General features: G+C 37.2%; 1 protein-coding gene across 2 annotated transcripts; it reads left to right on the top strand.

Moving 5' to 3' along the window:
- Positions 1 to 2796: 2796 nt before the first annotated feature.
- LOC138077748 (olfactory receptor 6C3) lies at positions 2797 to 6356 on the top strand. Of its 2 annotated transcripts, XM_068969918.1 has the most exons (2): positions 2797 to 3701; positions 6332 to 6356. In XM_068969918.1, exons 1-2 carry the CDS (start codon positions 2797 to 2799, stop codon positions 6354 to 6356), a joined length of 930 nt encoding a protein of 309 aa, XP_068826019.1. The 2 variants fall into 2 exon arrangements, with proteins under 2 accessions (XP_068826019.1, XP_068826018.1); XM_068969917.1 differs by lacking the exon at positions 6332 to 6356 and having other exon boundaries at positions 2797 to 3732.
- The last annotated feature ends 9221 nt before the right edge of the window (positions 6357 to 15577 follow it).

The following is a 15577-nucleotide window of genomic DNA, read 5'->3' as shown; positions in this document are numbered from 1 at the left end:
AAAAAAAGAAAAAGTGAAACCAACTAGATAAAAGTAAAAGATCATCCTATGGTCCAGTTCTTCTTAAACATGGCTGCTCCTTAGAAACATATCTGGAGCTTTGGAGGAAAAAAGCAATACCCAGGCATTTGTATTTTTCAAAAAAATCCAAGATATTTCAGATATGCATCTTTATTTTAAAAAGTGATTATAGATTTTCCTATTAAATGTTAGTGTTGATGATATAGAATTCTATTGTTGACCAATCATGATACAATGGCATTAAGGAGTAATAGTTACAATAGTAATAATTATAATAGTAAAAGATGTTTATCAGTTTTCACAATCATTAGCCAGAGAAAATTTAAAGATCCCTGAAATTACAAGCTATAATGGGAACATGATTAACCTAATAATAGAAAATAATTCCATACAGTTTGGGAGGTTAAACAGAGTGATACAGTAATTGGAAGTACATACATGCATATGTTTTCATCCACCCAGTCAGTCTATGTCTTTTGGTTGTACATCTGACTCATTTACATTTAAGGTAATTATCAATATGTATCATCCTATTATCATTTTCTTAATTGTTTTGGGCTTATTTTTTGTAGGTCTTTTCCTTGTCTTGTTTCTGCCTAAAGAAGTTCCTTTAGCCTTTGTTGTAAAACTGGTTTGGTGGTTCTGAATTCTCTCAATTTTTGCTTATCTGGAAAGCTTTTGATTTCTCCATCAAATCTGAATGAGAGGCTTGCTGGGTAGAGTATTCTTGGTTGTAGGTTCTTCCGTTTTCATCTTTCTCTTTAAATATATCGTGCCATTCCCTTCTGGCTTGTAGAGTTTCTGTTAAAAAGTCAGCAGATAACCTGATGGAAGTTCCCTTGTATTTTATTTTTCCCTTGTTACTTTTAATATTTAATAACGTTCTTATATAACTTAGAATTATGAAAGAACCTTGAAGCTGCAACAATAATGAAGTCTAAGGATAAGTAATGGAGTGTATATGTAGAAAACTTTAAAATGTCAAGAATATGACTAAAACTAAAGTAGATTGAGTGCTATTTTTTGTAAGATTTCACATCTATTTTATTACTCAAAAATATTAAATAATTGTGATTAATGAGAAGGATTATTTTGTATAAGTCCTCATTGAACTCTTCTGTGGGATGAACATAAACATTCCCAAGAGAGATTCACTATAGAAGAGAGTCAGGAGGCTCTGAGAACACCAATGGTAGCTTCCAGAAATCCCCGATGTTCCACGTTACAGCACAGCTGCCGCCTGGACTTTGTGCCCAGGAGATCAACACATGTCTCTCTTCATAGGTCACAACAGCTAAACTTGAATATCTAAGCATTTAGTGCAACTAAATGCCAGATCCTAGTTTAAAAATCTACACTCGTAATACCCCACTTTGCCATTTCACTTGCAGTTCTCGCTTTAAATATTGCTCCCTTAAACTTCTAGATCAACGTTATTGAAGAGGATGATAGAAGTTCCACATCTTCTTAAGGTTTCTGAGATTCCGTTCTTATTTTCCATGAATCATCATAAAATAGAGAAAAAATAATCAAATTTGATTCATGTGATGTTTACTTTTGTCTGGCAGAGTAGCAATGACTTATCTTCTATTATTCACAGCAGAAATGTGAATATCTAAAATAAGATAAGGGAACTATCATGATTTTAGCAAACCAGATACACAGAATGATAGATGCTTCCAGTGGAGCTGGGAATCAGCTGAATGGCTTGGGATTAATAGAAGAGGTTTTCCTCTACATTTCTGGAATATTCTTTTGGATTAGTCACCTCATGCAAAAGAAAAATGTGGGGTAGAACTCCAAGGGAATAAAATAGTTTTTCATAAAGTTCAATAGCTGAGAAGCAAGGATGTTCAAATGGAAAATGTACTGGGCTAAAGTCTGGGTAACAGAGCTGCTACTATCTGAGGCAAGTAGTTACTTTTCATTTTGTGCTTCAATGCAAAATTAAAAATTGATAAATACTGCATATCCTTTTAAGCTCAAAAATATACACTTTCCATACATATAAAGTTTCTATACATATATTCATAGAAAATCTTAAAGAATGTCAAACATTAATGATTTCAAAGGAATTATCAGACAAACCATTAAGCAGATGCTATTTAATATATAAAATAATTAGTCTATTTATTCTAGTTTTTTGTAAATAATATCTAATACCTATAGTATATTTTCATATTGATAATTACATTCATAAATACTAATATGAAAACATAGCTGGTAATTATCTAATCATTAAACATTTTAAAGTTTTTTTTTTTTTTTGCTAAGAAAATCATGAATTGATTGCTTGTTTCATAAAAAGTGTTGTTACTTTATTCTTCTAAGTTTCATTTATATCTTATGATGGAAGTAAGATCATCCACTTCTCTTTTAGATGGCAGTGTCTTCTGATACCTACATGACAAAAAATGATGTATGTTTTTTAGGATTATCTCAACAAAACTGCAATGACTTGCATAAATTAGACGAAGCAAAAAGTATCAAATTCATTTATCATCTCTGAATAATATGAATCATATAAAGATTTCTGACTTCTGTTAGATTTAGAATAAGAGAACTATTATATAAAACATGACCCACAAATACTTTTTAAGAAAAATTGTAAATAAGATGTTAAAAGAAAACAATATGGACATGAATTAGAGAGCATGCTTTAGAATTGATGATGATATTGATCATAATGTATTATATTTTTCATCTCTTCCTTTTAATACACTTTCTATCTAAATATATTTAAAAGAAGAAAAAAGAAGGAAAAAAGAGAAAGAAATGAACCACACAGTGATCACAGAGTTTGTCCTTCTAGGCCTTTCTGATGATCCTGACCTTCAGATTGTGATTTTCCTGTTTTTATTTATCACATATATATTAAGTGTCACTGGAAACCTGACTATCATCACCCTAACCTGGGTGGACTCCCATCTCCAGACGCCAATGTATTTCTTCCTCCGAAACTTCTCTTTCTTAGAAATCTCCTTTACTACTGTGTGTATCCCTAGATTTCTGGGGGCAATTATTACCAAAGACAAGACAATTTCTTACAACAATTGTGCAGCCCAACTATTTTTCTTTATTTTCATGGGGGTGACTGAATTTTACATTCTAACCGCCATGTCCTATGACCGCTATGTTGCCATCTGCAAGCCCCTGCATTACACAACCATCATGAGCAGGAAACTCTGCAGCTTGCTTGTGCTCTGTGCTTGGATGGGTGGGTTTCTGACCATTTTCCCGCCCCTTATGCTTCTCCTCCAGCTGGATTACTGTGCTTCCAATGTCATTGATCACTTTGCATGTGACTATTTCCCCCTTTTACAATTGTCTTGTTCAGATACATGGTTCCTAGAAATAATTGGTTTTTACTTTGCTTTGGTTACCTTGCTATTCACTTTGGCCTTAGTGATTTTGTCATATATGTACATTATCAGGACTATTCTGAGAATTCCATCTGCCAGTCAGAGAAAAAAGGCCTTCTCCACTTGTTCCTCTCACATGATTGTCATCTCCATCTCCTATGGAAGCTGTATATTCATGTATGCTAATCCCTCGGCCAAAGAAAAGGCATCAATGACAAAAGGAGTGGCTATTCTCAATACCTCTGTGGCCCCCATGCTGAACCCCTTCATCTACACTCTGAGAAACCAGCAAGTGAAACAAGCCTTCAAAGACATGGTGTATAAAACAGTCTTTCCTGCCAACAAATGATTTTTTTTGTCAACTTTAAAGGGGAGTTCGGTTAATTCCTGAAGTTCCTTAAAGTCTATATAACTATGGTTGGTCTTTATAGTCTCTAAACATGCCACCTGACAGTTAATATATTATTTTCCCAGTCTGCTGCTTCTACTTCTATTCCTGTTTCTCCAGTGTATTGTTTTTTGACATGTAAAATAATGGTAAAGGTTATTTCTTATGCAGAACTTTTGTAAAAATGAAATGTATTTCTTTAAGACATAGCACAATGTGAAAGATAGTTTTAATTCTCTTAATCAGTCCCTGAAAAAATCCTATGATACCTCCTTGTACTTCAAATATAGTTTCAAAATGAGTGTGTAGTTTCCTGTGTATTTTCAAGATGAACATTTATATTTCCTGTGGTTTAAAAATCTGTATATTCTGTGTGATATTACATATAAAGTGAAAATATCTCCTGCCATATCAACAAACAAGAAACGTCACAGCCATCAGCAATTTCTGGTCTCCAAATGTGAATGAGAGCTCCCCAAACTGAGATCCAGCAGAGTCTCATTCCCTCATGGTGATTGCTGAGTACCTGGGGGTGATGCAAGAAGTAGCCACTTGCAACTCTAAGGTGAACAAGGGAACCGGATTTGGCCCCAGAGTGCTGAGGTGTTTATGAAAGGAATTAATTCAGTGAACCTAGAGGCTTGCATCTTCCCATGCCTAGAATGTTAAAGTCCTTAATTTGATACCTGATCTTTGGTGTTCAGACTGGCTGCTCTCTTTGTTGCACACTTGTATATAGTCTGACTCCCTCTCCTGTCTTCTTGATGCAGTTTTCTCAGAGCTACTGAGATGCTGGTTCCTGGGCTCAGAGTCCTAAACATTCCGATCAAATAAAATAGCTTTCTTTCAGATTGTGACTATATATTTTAGTCGACATACACTAAGTTCAGTCCAAAGAGATATGTACTCTTGCATCGGACTTTTTAATGTCAAGATTTTGTGAAATTCAATGCATATTTTGAAGGCAAATATTGATCATTATATCATGTATTTGGTATATAATTCACATGTTCTCTATTATTTTGGCAAAAAATGTATTCAAATAATTAAGAATAAATTCAATAAAACTAAAGTACTGCCACTTTCCTGAATTTAGTGATCATATTTATGACAGTTATTTTGATGTTTTTGTCAAGTATTTGAAAACCTCCATTTGTTTAGGGTAAAATTTTTGAGGTTTATTTTATTTGATTGGGTTATTTACTGTTTCTTCTTTTCACTTGTAACTTGGTGTTTTTTACCTACAACAAGTGACAGTTCAACTGCCACTCCAGGATTTTGGAGCTGGATTTGTTCAGGACTTCATCATCATCAAGTCCACCAGGATTTGGGGGCATCTCACATATTTTATTAGGGTCACTTTGGGATGCTTCAGAGGGTCCCTGAAACATCCCAAAGAGCTATTAAACTACCTGGGTTCCTTAGACATATTAAGTTACATGAGAAGTATTGTTGAAGGGATGATAAATTTTCTCAGGTCATACTATATGGTTGATTTCAGTTCAGTTCAGTTCAGTCGCTCAGTCATGTCTGACTCTTTGCGACCCCATGAATCACACCATGCTAGGCCTCTGTTCATCACCAACTCCCGGAGTTCACTCAGACTCATGCCCATCGAGTCAGTGATGCCATCCAGCCATCTCATCCTTGGTCATCCCCTTCTCCTCCTGCCCTCAATCCCTCCCAGCATCAGAGTCTTTTCCAAAGAGTCAACTCTTCGCATGAGGTGGCCAAAGTACTGGAGTTTCAGCTTTAGCATCAGTCCTTCCAAAGAAATCCCAGGGCTGATCTCCTTCAGAATGGACTAGTTGGATGTCCTTCTAGTCCAAGGGACTCTCAAGAGTCTTTTCCAACACCACAGTTCAAACACATCAATTCTTTGGCACTCAGCCATCTTCACAGTCCAACTCTCACATCCATATACAACCACAGGAAAAACCATAGCCTTGACTAGACGGACCTTAGTCAGCAAAGTAATGTCTCTGGTTTAGATTATACTGTCTAGGTTGGTCATAACTTTTCTTCCAAGGAGTAAGCGTCTTGTAATTTCATGGCTGCAATCACCATCTGCAGTGATTTTGGAGCCCAAAAAATAAAATTTGACACTGTTTCCACTGTTTCCTCATCTATTTCCCATGAAGTGATGGGACCAGATGCCATGATCTTTGTTTTCTGAATGTTGAGCTTTAAGCCAACTTTTTCACTCTCCTCTTTCACTTTCATCAAGAGGCTTTTTAGTTCCTCTTCACTTTCTGCCATAAGGGTGGTGTCATCTGCATATCTGAGGTTATTGATATTTCTCCCAGCAATCTTGATCCCAGCTTGTGCTTTTTCCAGTCCAGCGTTTCTCATGATATACTCTGCATATAAGTTAAATAAGCAGGGTGACAATATACAGCCTTGATGTACTCCTTTTCCTATTTGGAACCAGTCTGTTGTTACATGTCCAGTTCTAACTGTTTCTTCCTGACCTGCGTACAGCTTTCTCAAGAGGCAGGTCAGGTGGTCTGGTATTCCCATCTCTCTCAGAATTTTCCACAGTTTCTTGTGATCCATAGAGTCAAAGGCTTTGTCATAGTCAATAAAGCAGAAATAGATATTTTTCTGGAACTGTCTTGCTTTTTCCATGATCAAGTGGATGTTGGCAGTATATATATATATCCTAAAATTATGTGGAATTCATATAGATCTGATATGCCCTGATAAAAATGTGGTCAATTATAATTCTAGTTATCATATTAGTGTTACATATCACAGCAGTGGCCAGGCTACTTTGTCAATTGCAATTTAATCAGATTTTTAACATGCCTTCTATGATTTCACTGTGATGCCTTTGCAAGAATACTGCTGTTTCAAGATTTATTGAAAAGACTTTTCTAAGATTAACCAATAAAAACTTTTGTTTGTTTGTTATATAATAAACTGGTAACAGGCTGGAATTTAGCTTATTCTCTATGCTAAGAGAACAAAGTTTTCTTAGAATGAAGCTTTCAATAACAGAATATGAATTTCTTTACCTTTAAGTATTTTCTTTGTTTTTAAAATCTTTTATTACTTTGGTAAAGTCAATAAGAATTATTAAAGATTATGGTACATGTAAAAGCTCATTCTGCTTCTACAAAAAATAACCCTTCATTGTTAGACTTTTGCTATTCTGATATCCTTAAAACATGGCAATATTCTACTTCTAAATCAGAGAATTAAAAATGGGTTGATGATAGCTGTATATCAAAGAGTCAGGGCTATGGGAAATCCAAGACGGCTGCTTGGATTTTTCAGACTCCCTGACAAACCTCATTTTTATTTGATAGGTTAAAGCCTTCCCTGGCCATAGGGTTAATGCCCTCACACTGACAAAAAACATTATATTTCACTTAATATTAAGTTCTAGTTTTGTTGATTAAGGTCTGTATTTACTACGACTCACTTCTGAGATAGTTCCTTGCTGTTATGTTATAATGCTGAAAGGTTTAATTAAGTTATTTAAAAGGACACTCTAAGTTTGTTTCTAAAACTTATCTCAATAATCAACCTTTCGATGTACAACCAGGAGAGTCACACCTGTCTATAGTCATTTAAGTCAGATGACCTGGGGTATGCTGGGCTATACCTAATGAAAGTTCTTGACTTAAATTCTTGCTGGTGACCTTATTAACATCTGCTAGCTGTACTATTTTCTGTGTCTCTTGTTTCAGAAGATTGTTTCTTATGTTAATGAATGTGTGAATGAGCCTGTGATAAAATGCTGAAAAAAAGTTCCATGATATCAATGATTGTAATAATGTAACTCTAGATATGGGAAGAAGCAACAAGAGGGAATATTTTCCTGGACCAAGAGGCTAGTAAGACAGGTATGGTCCAGAGACTTTTGCTGCTCACAAGGCCTGGCCTAATAACAGCACACTGAGTGACCTATCAATAGAATCTTCCCTGGACCTGGAATGAGCCTTCCCAGCACTGCAGGGCACAATGGGCATGCAACACACCCAAAGCATGGTCAAATATGTGGACCCTGCTGACTGGGAGTTGGCACTTGCCAGCTGCCTCTACAAAGATTACATCATGACCACTGCAAGCTGCTCACCTTCAACATCCCTGAAAGGAGCTCAGGATGGAGATCAGAAACAAGGCACTCTGTGCTCTGGGAAAAGCCCAGAAAAACTGGCCTTCAGATAGTCAGATGCTTTCAGGTAAAGATTTTATGAGCCCAAATTCTTGCATCTTCTGGTACCTAGAGAAACAGTAGTGTCATGAACCAATGTCTGGCCCTGGCTCTCCTGGCTAGCCCCTGAGCAGCTTTTCTACTTCTTTTAATCTTTGGGCCATGTACCTTTAACTTTTTTATTAAATTTTTTTCTTCTGGAATACAACAAATCTCCAAGTGGTAGTACAAGAATATCCTCTGAGCAACCCAAAGGCAATGCTGAAAGAAATCACTTTATCATTCCATGGACTCTCATCTCCCTCCATAAATGCACTCTGACAAAGAAGCAGGCAAAGGGAACCCAGAGCCCCATGACACCCCTGTACAGCCTGAAGAAGCCAGAGTGGTCATCACTTCTTTTGTCCTGAGACTGGGTTCCCAAATGCCTAAGAAGGGAGATAGGTAGATAGTTAGACATGAACAGGGTATCAACAGGGGCCAAAGAATTGGCCCTAAAAATAAAGGAAGGGAGGAATGTGGTGACACAAGGACTAAAAAGCAGGTAAAGCCAAGGAGGGTCTTCCTAATGCAGGAATGGAAAAACCAGACACATATGGTCCTTCCCTCCCACATGTTGTAACTTTTAATGGATTTCAGGTCCTCCTGAGCAATATAACCTGTCTCCACTCCTACCCCACACAGGGAAGGTATTTGCCTTACTGTTCCCCACCCAGTATACGTGCCTCATCCAATCAGCAAATGACCTGCAAGACACCTATCCCATTCCTTGTACTCGTACCCTGGGTATAAAACTGGACTAAAGACTGTTTAATGTCACTCCCTTGAGCTGGCCCACTGTTCTAACAGCGTCTCCCATTCTTTTTTTTTTTTTTTTTTAATCTTTCATTGAAGAGTAATCGCTTTATAGAATTTTGCTTTCTGTCAAAGCTCAACATGAATCAGCCATTCTGTTGCTGCTAAGTTGCTTCAGTCGTGTCCGACTCTGTGCTACCCCATAGATCACAGCCCACCAGGCTCCACCATCCTTGACATTCTCCAGGCAAGAACACTGGAGTGGGTTGCCATTTCCTTCTCCAATGCATGAAAGTGAAAAGTCAAAGTGAATCAGCCATAGGTATACATATATCCTCTCCCTTTTGAACGTCCCTCCCATCTCCCTTCCAATCCCACCCCTGTTGATGCAGAGCCCCTGTTTGAGTTTCCTAAGCCATTCAGCAAATTCCCATTGACTATCTATTTTACATATGGTAATGTAAGTTTCCATGTTACTCTTTCCATATATCTCACCCTCTCCTCCCCTCTCCCCATGTGACTAAGTCTGTTGCTTCTCAGCCTTTTGGCTAAGACCAAGTGTAGTATCCCTTCTTATCAGCATCTCCCACTCTAATAAACTTTACTTCCCTCTCATTCTATATGTCTAGAAATTGTTTTCCAACATGTGCATGGACCACGACAGTATCTTCTATATTTGTGTTTGGAGATTCCTTGGTAGGCTGCTTAAAGTTTGGGTCATGTCTATTTTAATCCTGTAGTGTCCCTAGTGCTCCTATAGTATCTAAAGATAGAAGAATCTCAATAAATATTTGCTGAAAGAATAACAGTGATTGAGTCAATAGATGAAATTTATTTAATTTTCTGTCCTTTCTAAAATTAAATTAAAAGGAATTTGAGTTGTAAATTCTTATAAAATTCCTAGATTTTACACTTTCAGTTATTCCTGAAACACAGACCGTCAATCAGATGAAAACAGGACACCTGGTAGATCTTTCTCAACAATTAGTACCATTATTATGGGAAAATAACCTGAAAAGTTTTTTTGGAAGAGTTTGAACAGGGGCTTCCCTGGTTGCTCAGAGGTTAAATCATCTGCCTGCAATGCGGGAGACCTGGGTTTGATCCCTGGGTTGGGAAGATCCCTTGGAGAAGGAAATGGCAACCCATTCCAGTATTCTTGTCTGGAGAATCCCATGGATGGAGGAGCCTCGTGGGCTACAGTCCACAGGGTTGCAAAGAGTCAGACATGACTGAGCAACTTAACTAACTAACTAATCTTAAATATCTCATAACTTTCATGGGAATTCACTGAGTATGATATTTTGCCTCATTCTTCTTTTTATTGTGCTCTATTTTATTTTTAAATTTTTTGTATATTTAATAGCATAGAGAGCAACTTTAGAGAGACATTTTATCACATGAGAAAGGAAAATGTAATGTGTACACATAAGATTCATTCATCACAGTATTTTAGTTAGCAAGGGGGAAAAGGTCTATTCTTCAGAGAAATGATGATTTAGGATATTCAGGAGATCTCTTCCAAAATCCTGTACATTTAGGTATCTTTACATAGATAGTAAGCAAAATAATCCATATGCTTCTGCTCTAGTTCTCATGCTTTTCTATCTGTTTGGATGTTATCTGCCAAGTTTTCTGTTTCAGTAGTTGTATAAATGTTGATAACATGTTTATAATCCTTAGTGTATTTTCCTCTTGGCCCTGTTGTCACATTTGATTCACTGGAGTATTTCCCATGAGCCTTGGCCATATGGTGGATAAAGCAACATTTGCCTCATGCAGGTTGAAATTTATATAGAAATCACATCCAGAAAGGAACACAGTAACTCCATATCTTGCTTGCCTTCACTGTGTTTGCTCCCATGGCTTCCATGTAAAATCTATCAAGGAAACTTATCTATAGAAATAAGGTAATTCCAAATGTGTTGAGATAGAGTATTCTTAGAAATGCTCGATATCTTATCCTAAAATTGAAACAGTTACCAAGTTTTTAAAGTAGCTTCAGTCACCTGAAGTGATGCTTTTGTACAAAAAGAGGTAAGACTGTAAAGTAAAAGCCAATGACAACTTTTTCTTAGCATTGATTTATACATTCTTAGCTTAACTTTTCATTACATTGAGATGAATAATTTAGAGTTGCCTTTCCTTTCTGTAAATATCAAGGGTTATGAAGAATGAGCACATTAATACTTTCTGTTTGTCTTACTAATTATTTATTCATTGTTAGGAATTACTCTTTGAGTTTGGTCCTCCTCATTGAATATACGTTTGATACATAACACATGCTTCAGTTCAAGCAGAAATAATTTAGAATGCCAATTTGACCATTTACTAGCTATATGATTTTGTTTAGTATTTAGCCTCTCATTGTTAGCTTATTCAAACATTACACAACACTATTGTAATGAGTCTGTTAGATAACTACATAAATCTTAGCATTGTCTCTCAAATGAGTTTCCTCAAAAATGGTTATTGTTTTTTATATTGAGGTCATCTTCCTCAAAGGTAATAATTGATTTTATTTTTAGGAATAATAATAAAAATAGTATTTACTCTAGGAATACGTGCTTTAAAGTTTTTATATAATTTCACTTTTCTTTTAATTAAATTAGCCTTCATAATAATTCCATGAAATATTATAGTCATGTTCATAGTGGAAAAGAAACCTATAACTCAGAGAGTTGAAGTTTTAATAATTTCTCTTGGAATGCAAATCTCTAATAGTCTCACACATTTTTAACTAAAATTAAGTCTTGATGCCATATTTTTATAAGAATTTATTTCCTTTTTAAGTTAAAAATTATCTTCAGACATAGATAATAGTTAAAGCTGAGACAATTAGGAGAGAAGCAACATTTCTAGGAAAATATACAGATTTTGAGAGTGACTTAGGTCTTTACAGTTTTTCCTTCATTATTCCTATTCATACTTATTGATGCTTTGATTTGATTTCCTTTTCCATTAAGAAAGAAACAAGGACTTTTTTTTTAATTAGAAGACTGAGAGAAACAGGATTCTGAATTAATTGTAGGACTAGTCAAAGGCAGTCATAAAGTAATAATCTGAAAATAATCTAAATCGACTCATGAGTTTTTTTTTTTTTTTTTTTTTTTACCATACAGTCATGATGATGTTCTTCCATGGTATTAGATGTCAGCAAACACAATCAGGAGTGGAACAAATCATTCTAAAAATGATTAAGGTTGTTATGCTGTTGCTGCTGCTGCTCAGTCGCTTCAGTCGTGTCTGACTCTGTGCGACCCCGTAGACGGCAGGCTTCCCCATCCCTGGGATTCTCCAGGCAAGAACACTGGAGTGGGTTGCCATTTCCTTCTCCAATGCAGGAAAGTGAAAGTGAAAGTGAAGTCGCTCAGTCGTGCCCGACTTGTAGAGACCCCATAGACAGCAGCCCACTAGGCTCCTTGTCTGTCCATGGGATTTTCCAGGCAAGAGTACTGGAGTGGGGTGCCATTACCTTTTCCAAGGGTTGTTATAAAACACAGCTATTACCCAAGATATCATATTTAATAAATATTCTGTTCTCTTCTGTGACAAATTATTCTAGCTTATAAACCTAACCCCAAGATAAAGATCCTCAAGTGAAAGGAAAAGATAAGGAAGTGGAATACTGTGTAGTATGCAAAGGGTGCCTACTGCCTTGAGAATGTATGTGTTCATAGAATTACTTAGGATTTCCTTAGGAGTCTTTAAGTTATGAAGAGAAAATTCGGTACACATAGAGAATGTCAGAAGCTAATTTGTTTCCAATTATATTGTGGAATTTAGAGAGCTTCCCACTCATGTCTCACAATTTACATAAAATAAGGAATGCAATTTTTAATAGATATTTAAATATTGTCGCTTTTTTAAAGTGATGAATTTGGGGAATGCTAGTGATCTTTTCTCAAAGAAGCCATGCTTACAATTTACAATGGAATAGCATATGTGTCCTGAAAATCACTTCCATTTATCTTATTTAACACAATGGCCACCATTTGTTTATCATATAGGTTAATTTTCACTTTCAATGAGCCACATGCCCGTTTCGACAATGAGATCCAAGACACTGCTGCTAAGTCACTTCAGTCCTGTATTGACTCTTTGAGACCCTATAGACTGTAGCCTGCCAGACTCCTTTGTACATGGGAATTCTCCAGGCAGGAATACTGGAGTGGATTGCCATGCCCTCCTCCAGGGGATCTTCCCAACCTAGAGATGGACCCCATATCTCTTATGTGTCCTGAATTGGCAGGCATGTAGTTTACCACGAATGCCACCTGGGAAGCCCTTATCCAAGACACTGCTGCTGCTGCTGCTAAGTCGCTGCAGTCGTGTCCGACTCTTCGGGACCCCATAGACGGCAGCCCACTAGGCTCCCCCGTCCCTGGGATTCTCTAGGCAAGAACACTCGAGTGGGTTGCTATTTCCTTCTCCAATCCAAGACACTATAATTAATTAAGAAGAAATGGACAGAAAGGAATATGTAAGTTGTTATCCTAAGATCCATGGGACTAAGGGAAAAAATATGAATGAGTTGTAAGGAAAAAGAAGTCTGAAATGATGTTTTAGAAATTTGGATATATTCTTCACTGCTTTACCAAAAACATCCCAGGAATGGTTAACACCTCACATTCCAGAAATGGTTTACAGATCAAAGTCATACACAGTTGTTAATTACAGACGATTGTTGTTAACTGAGAACAATGACTTTTATATTTGTGAATATGTATCGAATTCTGGGTTGCCTGAATTTATTGAGGGAACTCAGCTTCTTTTTAACATAAATGCATTATTATTACTGTTAATTGGAATGACAAAATAAAGGTTTTCATTGCTATTTCATGTTTATACTAATACTCCGACAAAATAGAGATTCTATTAAGGGAATATTAATGTAGATTCTTCTCAGGCGGCACAATTGGGAAATAATCTGTTTGCCAATGCAAGATTTGCAAGTGACTTGAGTTCAATACTTGGATGGGGAAGATCCCCTGAAGTAGAAAATGGTACCCCCACTCCAGTATTCTTGCCTGGAAAATGCTATGGGCAGAGGAGCCTGGTGGGCTATAGTCAAAGGGGCTGCAAAGTGTTGGACAAGGCTGAGAAACAGAAATGGAGAGAGAATACTAATAGCATTTAGATGGCAGAAATTTTGAAGAAAAAATATTCTCTGGAAAGTAATATTTGTTTTTAGATATTTATACACTTTTGTTGAGAGCTTAGCTGAGGAGCCAAGGATCAAAGCTACCATTTGTGGGATTATGACTGAACACCTCTAAGTCAGAATCCTGCCCATGCAGAATGACACAGCAGCATCATAGGTGCCTTGATTGGCCTTCAATAGCTGGTCCACCAACATCCTTGCTGGCAGGCCTCCACTGGGGTCCCTAAGGGAGCACCTCCCTGTGCTTTGGGACCAGGGTCAGGTGCAGAGAGCCCTTTTTCCTGGGACACTGGGTACAGCCAGAAAGGTAGTCACCCCTTCAACCATCACGGCATCCCAATTTGTAGGGAACCTGGTGCTAAACCATTCATAGACGACCTAATTCTGGTTTGGGATTTCCTATGTAGCAGAGCAGCTCCATTGCTGTTATCTACTGAAAGCTTCAATAATTTGCCGGTTGATGCCAATAGCTGACTCATTGGGAAAGACTATGATGCTGGGAAAGATTGAGGGCAGAAGGAGAAGAGGATGTCAGAGGCATGGCATCACCATGGCATCGCCATGGCATGATGACATGGATGGCATGGGTGGCACCACCAATGCAATATACATGAACTTGAGCAAACTCTGGGAGATGGTGAGGGTCAGGGAAGCCTGGTGTGCTGCAGTCCACGGGGTCACAATGAGTCAGACACGTCTTGGTGACTGAACAACAACACATTTTGGTTTCCTTAACTCATAATACAGATCCAATCTACTAAATGTCCACTCTGCCTACTCTCTTGACTGTCTAATATATGAGAAGACTGCTGAAGCAAACCCATTGTCTGGATTCCTTTATTCCACTAACTGGGGCTTAAGAAGAGGAGTATGAGGTTGGGAGGTTAATATGAGTCTGAGTGGAAACTTAGAAATCTGTCACATTGTTAAAGATTTCATTCCAATGATTTTTATTTTGGAGACATATCCACTGGGTGACTTTTTCCTGACACATTTAGGTTTTCTATATTACAGTAGAGAATAGCAATTCAAGGAACCAGCTGACACAAACTAGGATAGGATGATTTTATGGGGTTTGAAAAAAGACGAAGTCTTTCCCAACAGGAGGAAATTCTCTAAGAGTGGGGGACTGGGACATTTTACAAGTCAACAGGTAGAAGTTATTTTACTGTATTTCCTCGGTTTTAGAAAGATCTTGGTTATAATCCCCACTTTTTCAATTCAGGTATGTGATTTGGATAAGATTTTTAAAAAATATTTCTACTCTGATTCCAACCTGTAAATTAGGGATTTTATAAAGATATATTCTATGTGAAACACACATGCTGGCATATGGTAAAAACTTACTTTAAAGTAAGTTACCAGTTTTCTACATATAGGTCTTTAGTTTCTTTGAAAGTGAAAGTGAAAGTGAAGTCGCTCTGTCACTCAGTCGTATCCGACTCTTTGCGACCCCTGGTGGACTGTAGCCTACCAGGCTCCTCCGTCCGTGGGATTCTCCTGGCAAGGGTACTGGAGTGGGTTGCCATTACCTTCTCCAGGAGATCTTCCCAACCTAGGGATCGAACCCAGGTCTCCCGCATTGCAGGCAGATGCTTTGCCATTTGAGCCACCAGGGAAGCCTCTTAGTTTCTTTAGGTAGATATATTCCTAAGTATTTTATTCTTTTCGTTGCAATGGTGAAT

Source organism: Capricornis sumatraensis, chromosome 4 (genome assembly GCF_032405125.1).
Source record: "Capricornis sumatraensis isolate serow.1 chromosome 4, serow.2, whole genome shotgun sequence".
In the NCBI taxonomy this organism is placed as follows: domain Eukaryota; kingdom Metazoa; phylum Chordata; class Mammalia; order Artiodactyla; family Bovidae; genus Capricornis; species Capricornis sumatraensis.
Note: the sequence above shows the minus strand (reverse complement) of the source record. Positions and strands in the feature narration are given on the sequence as shown.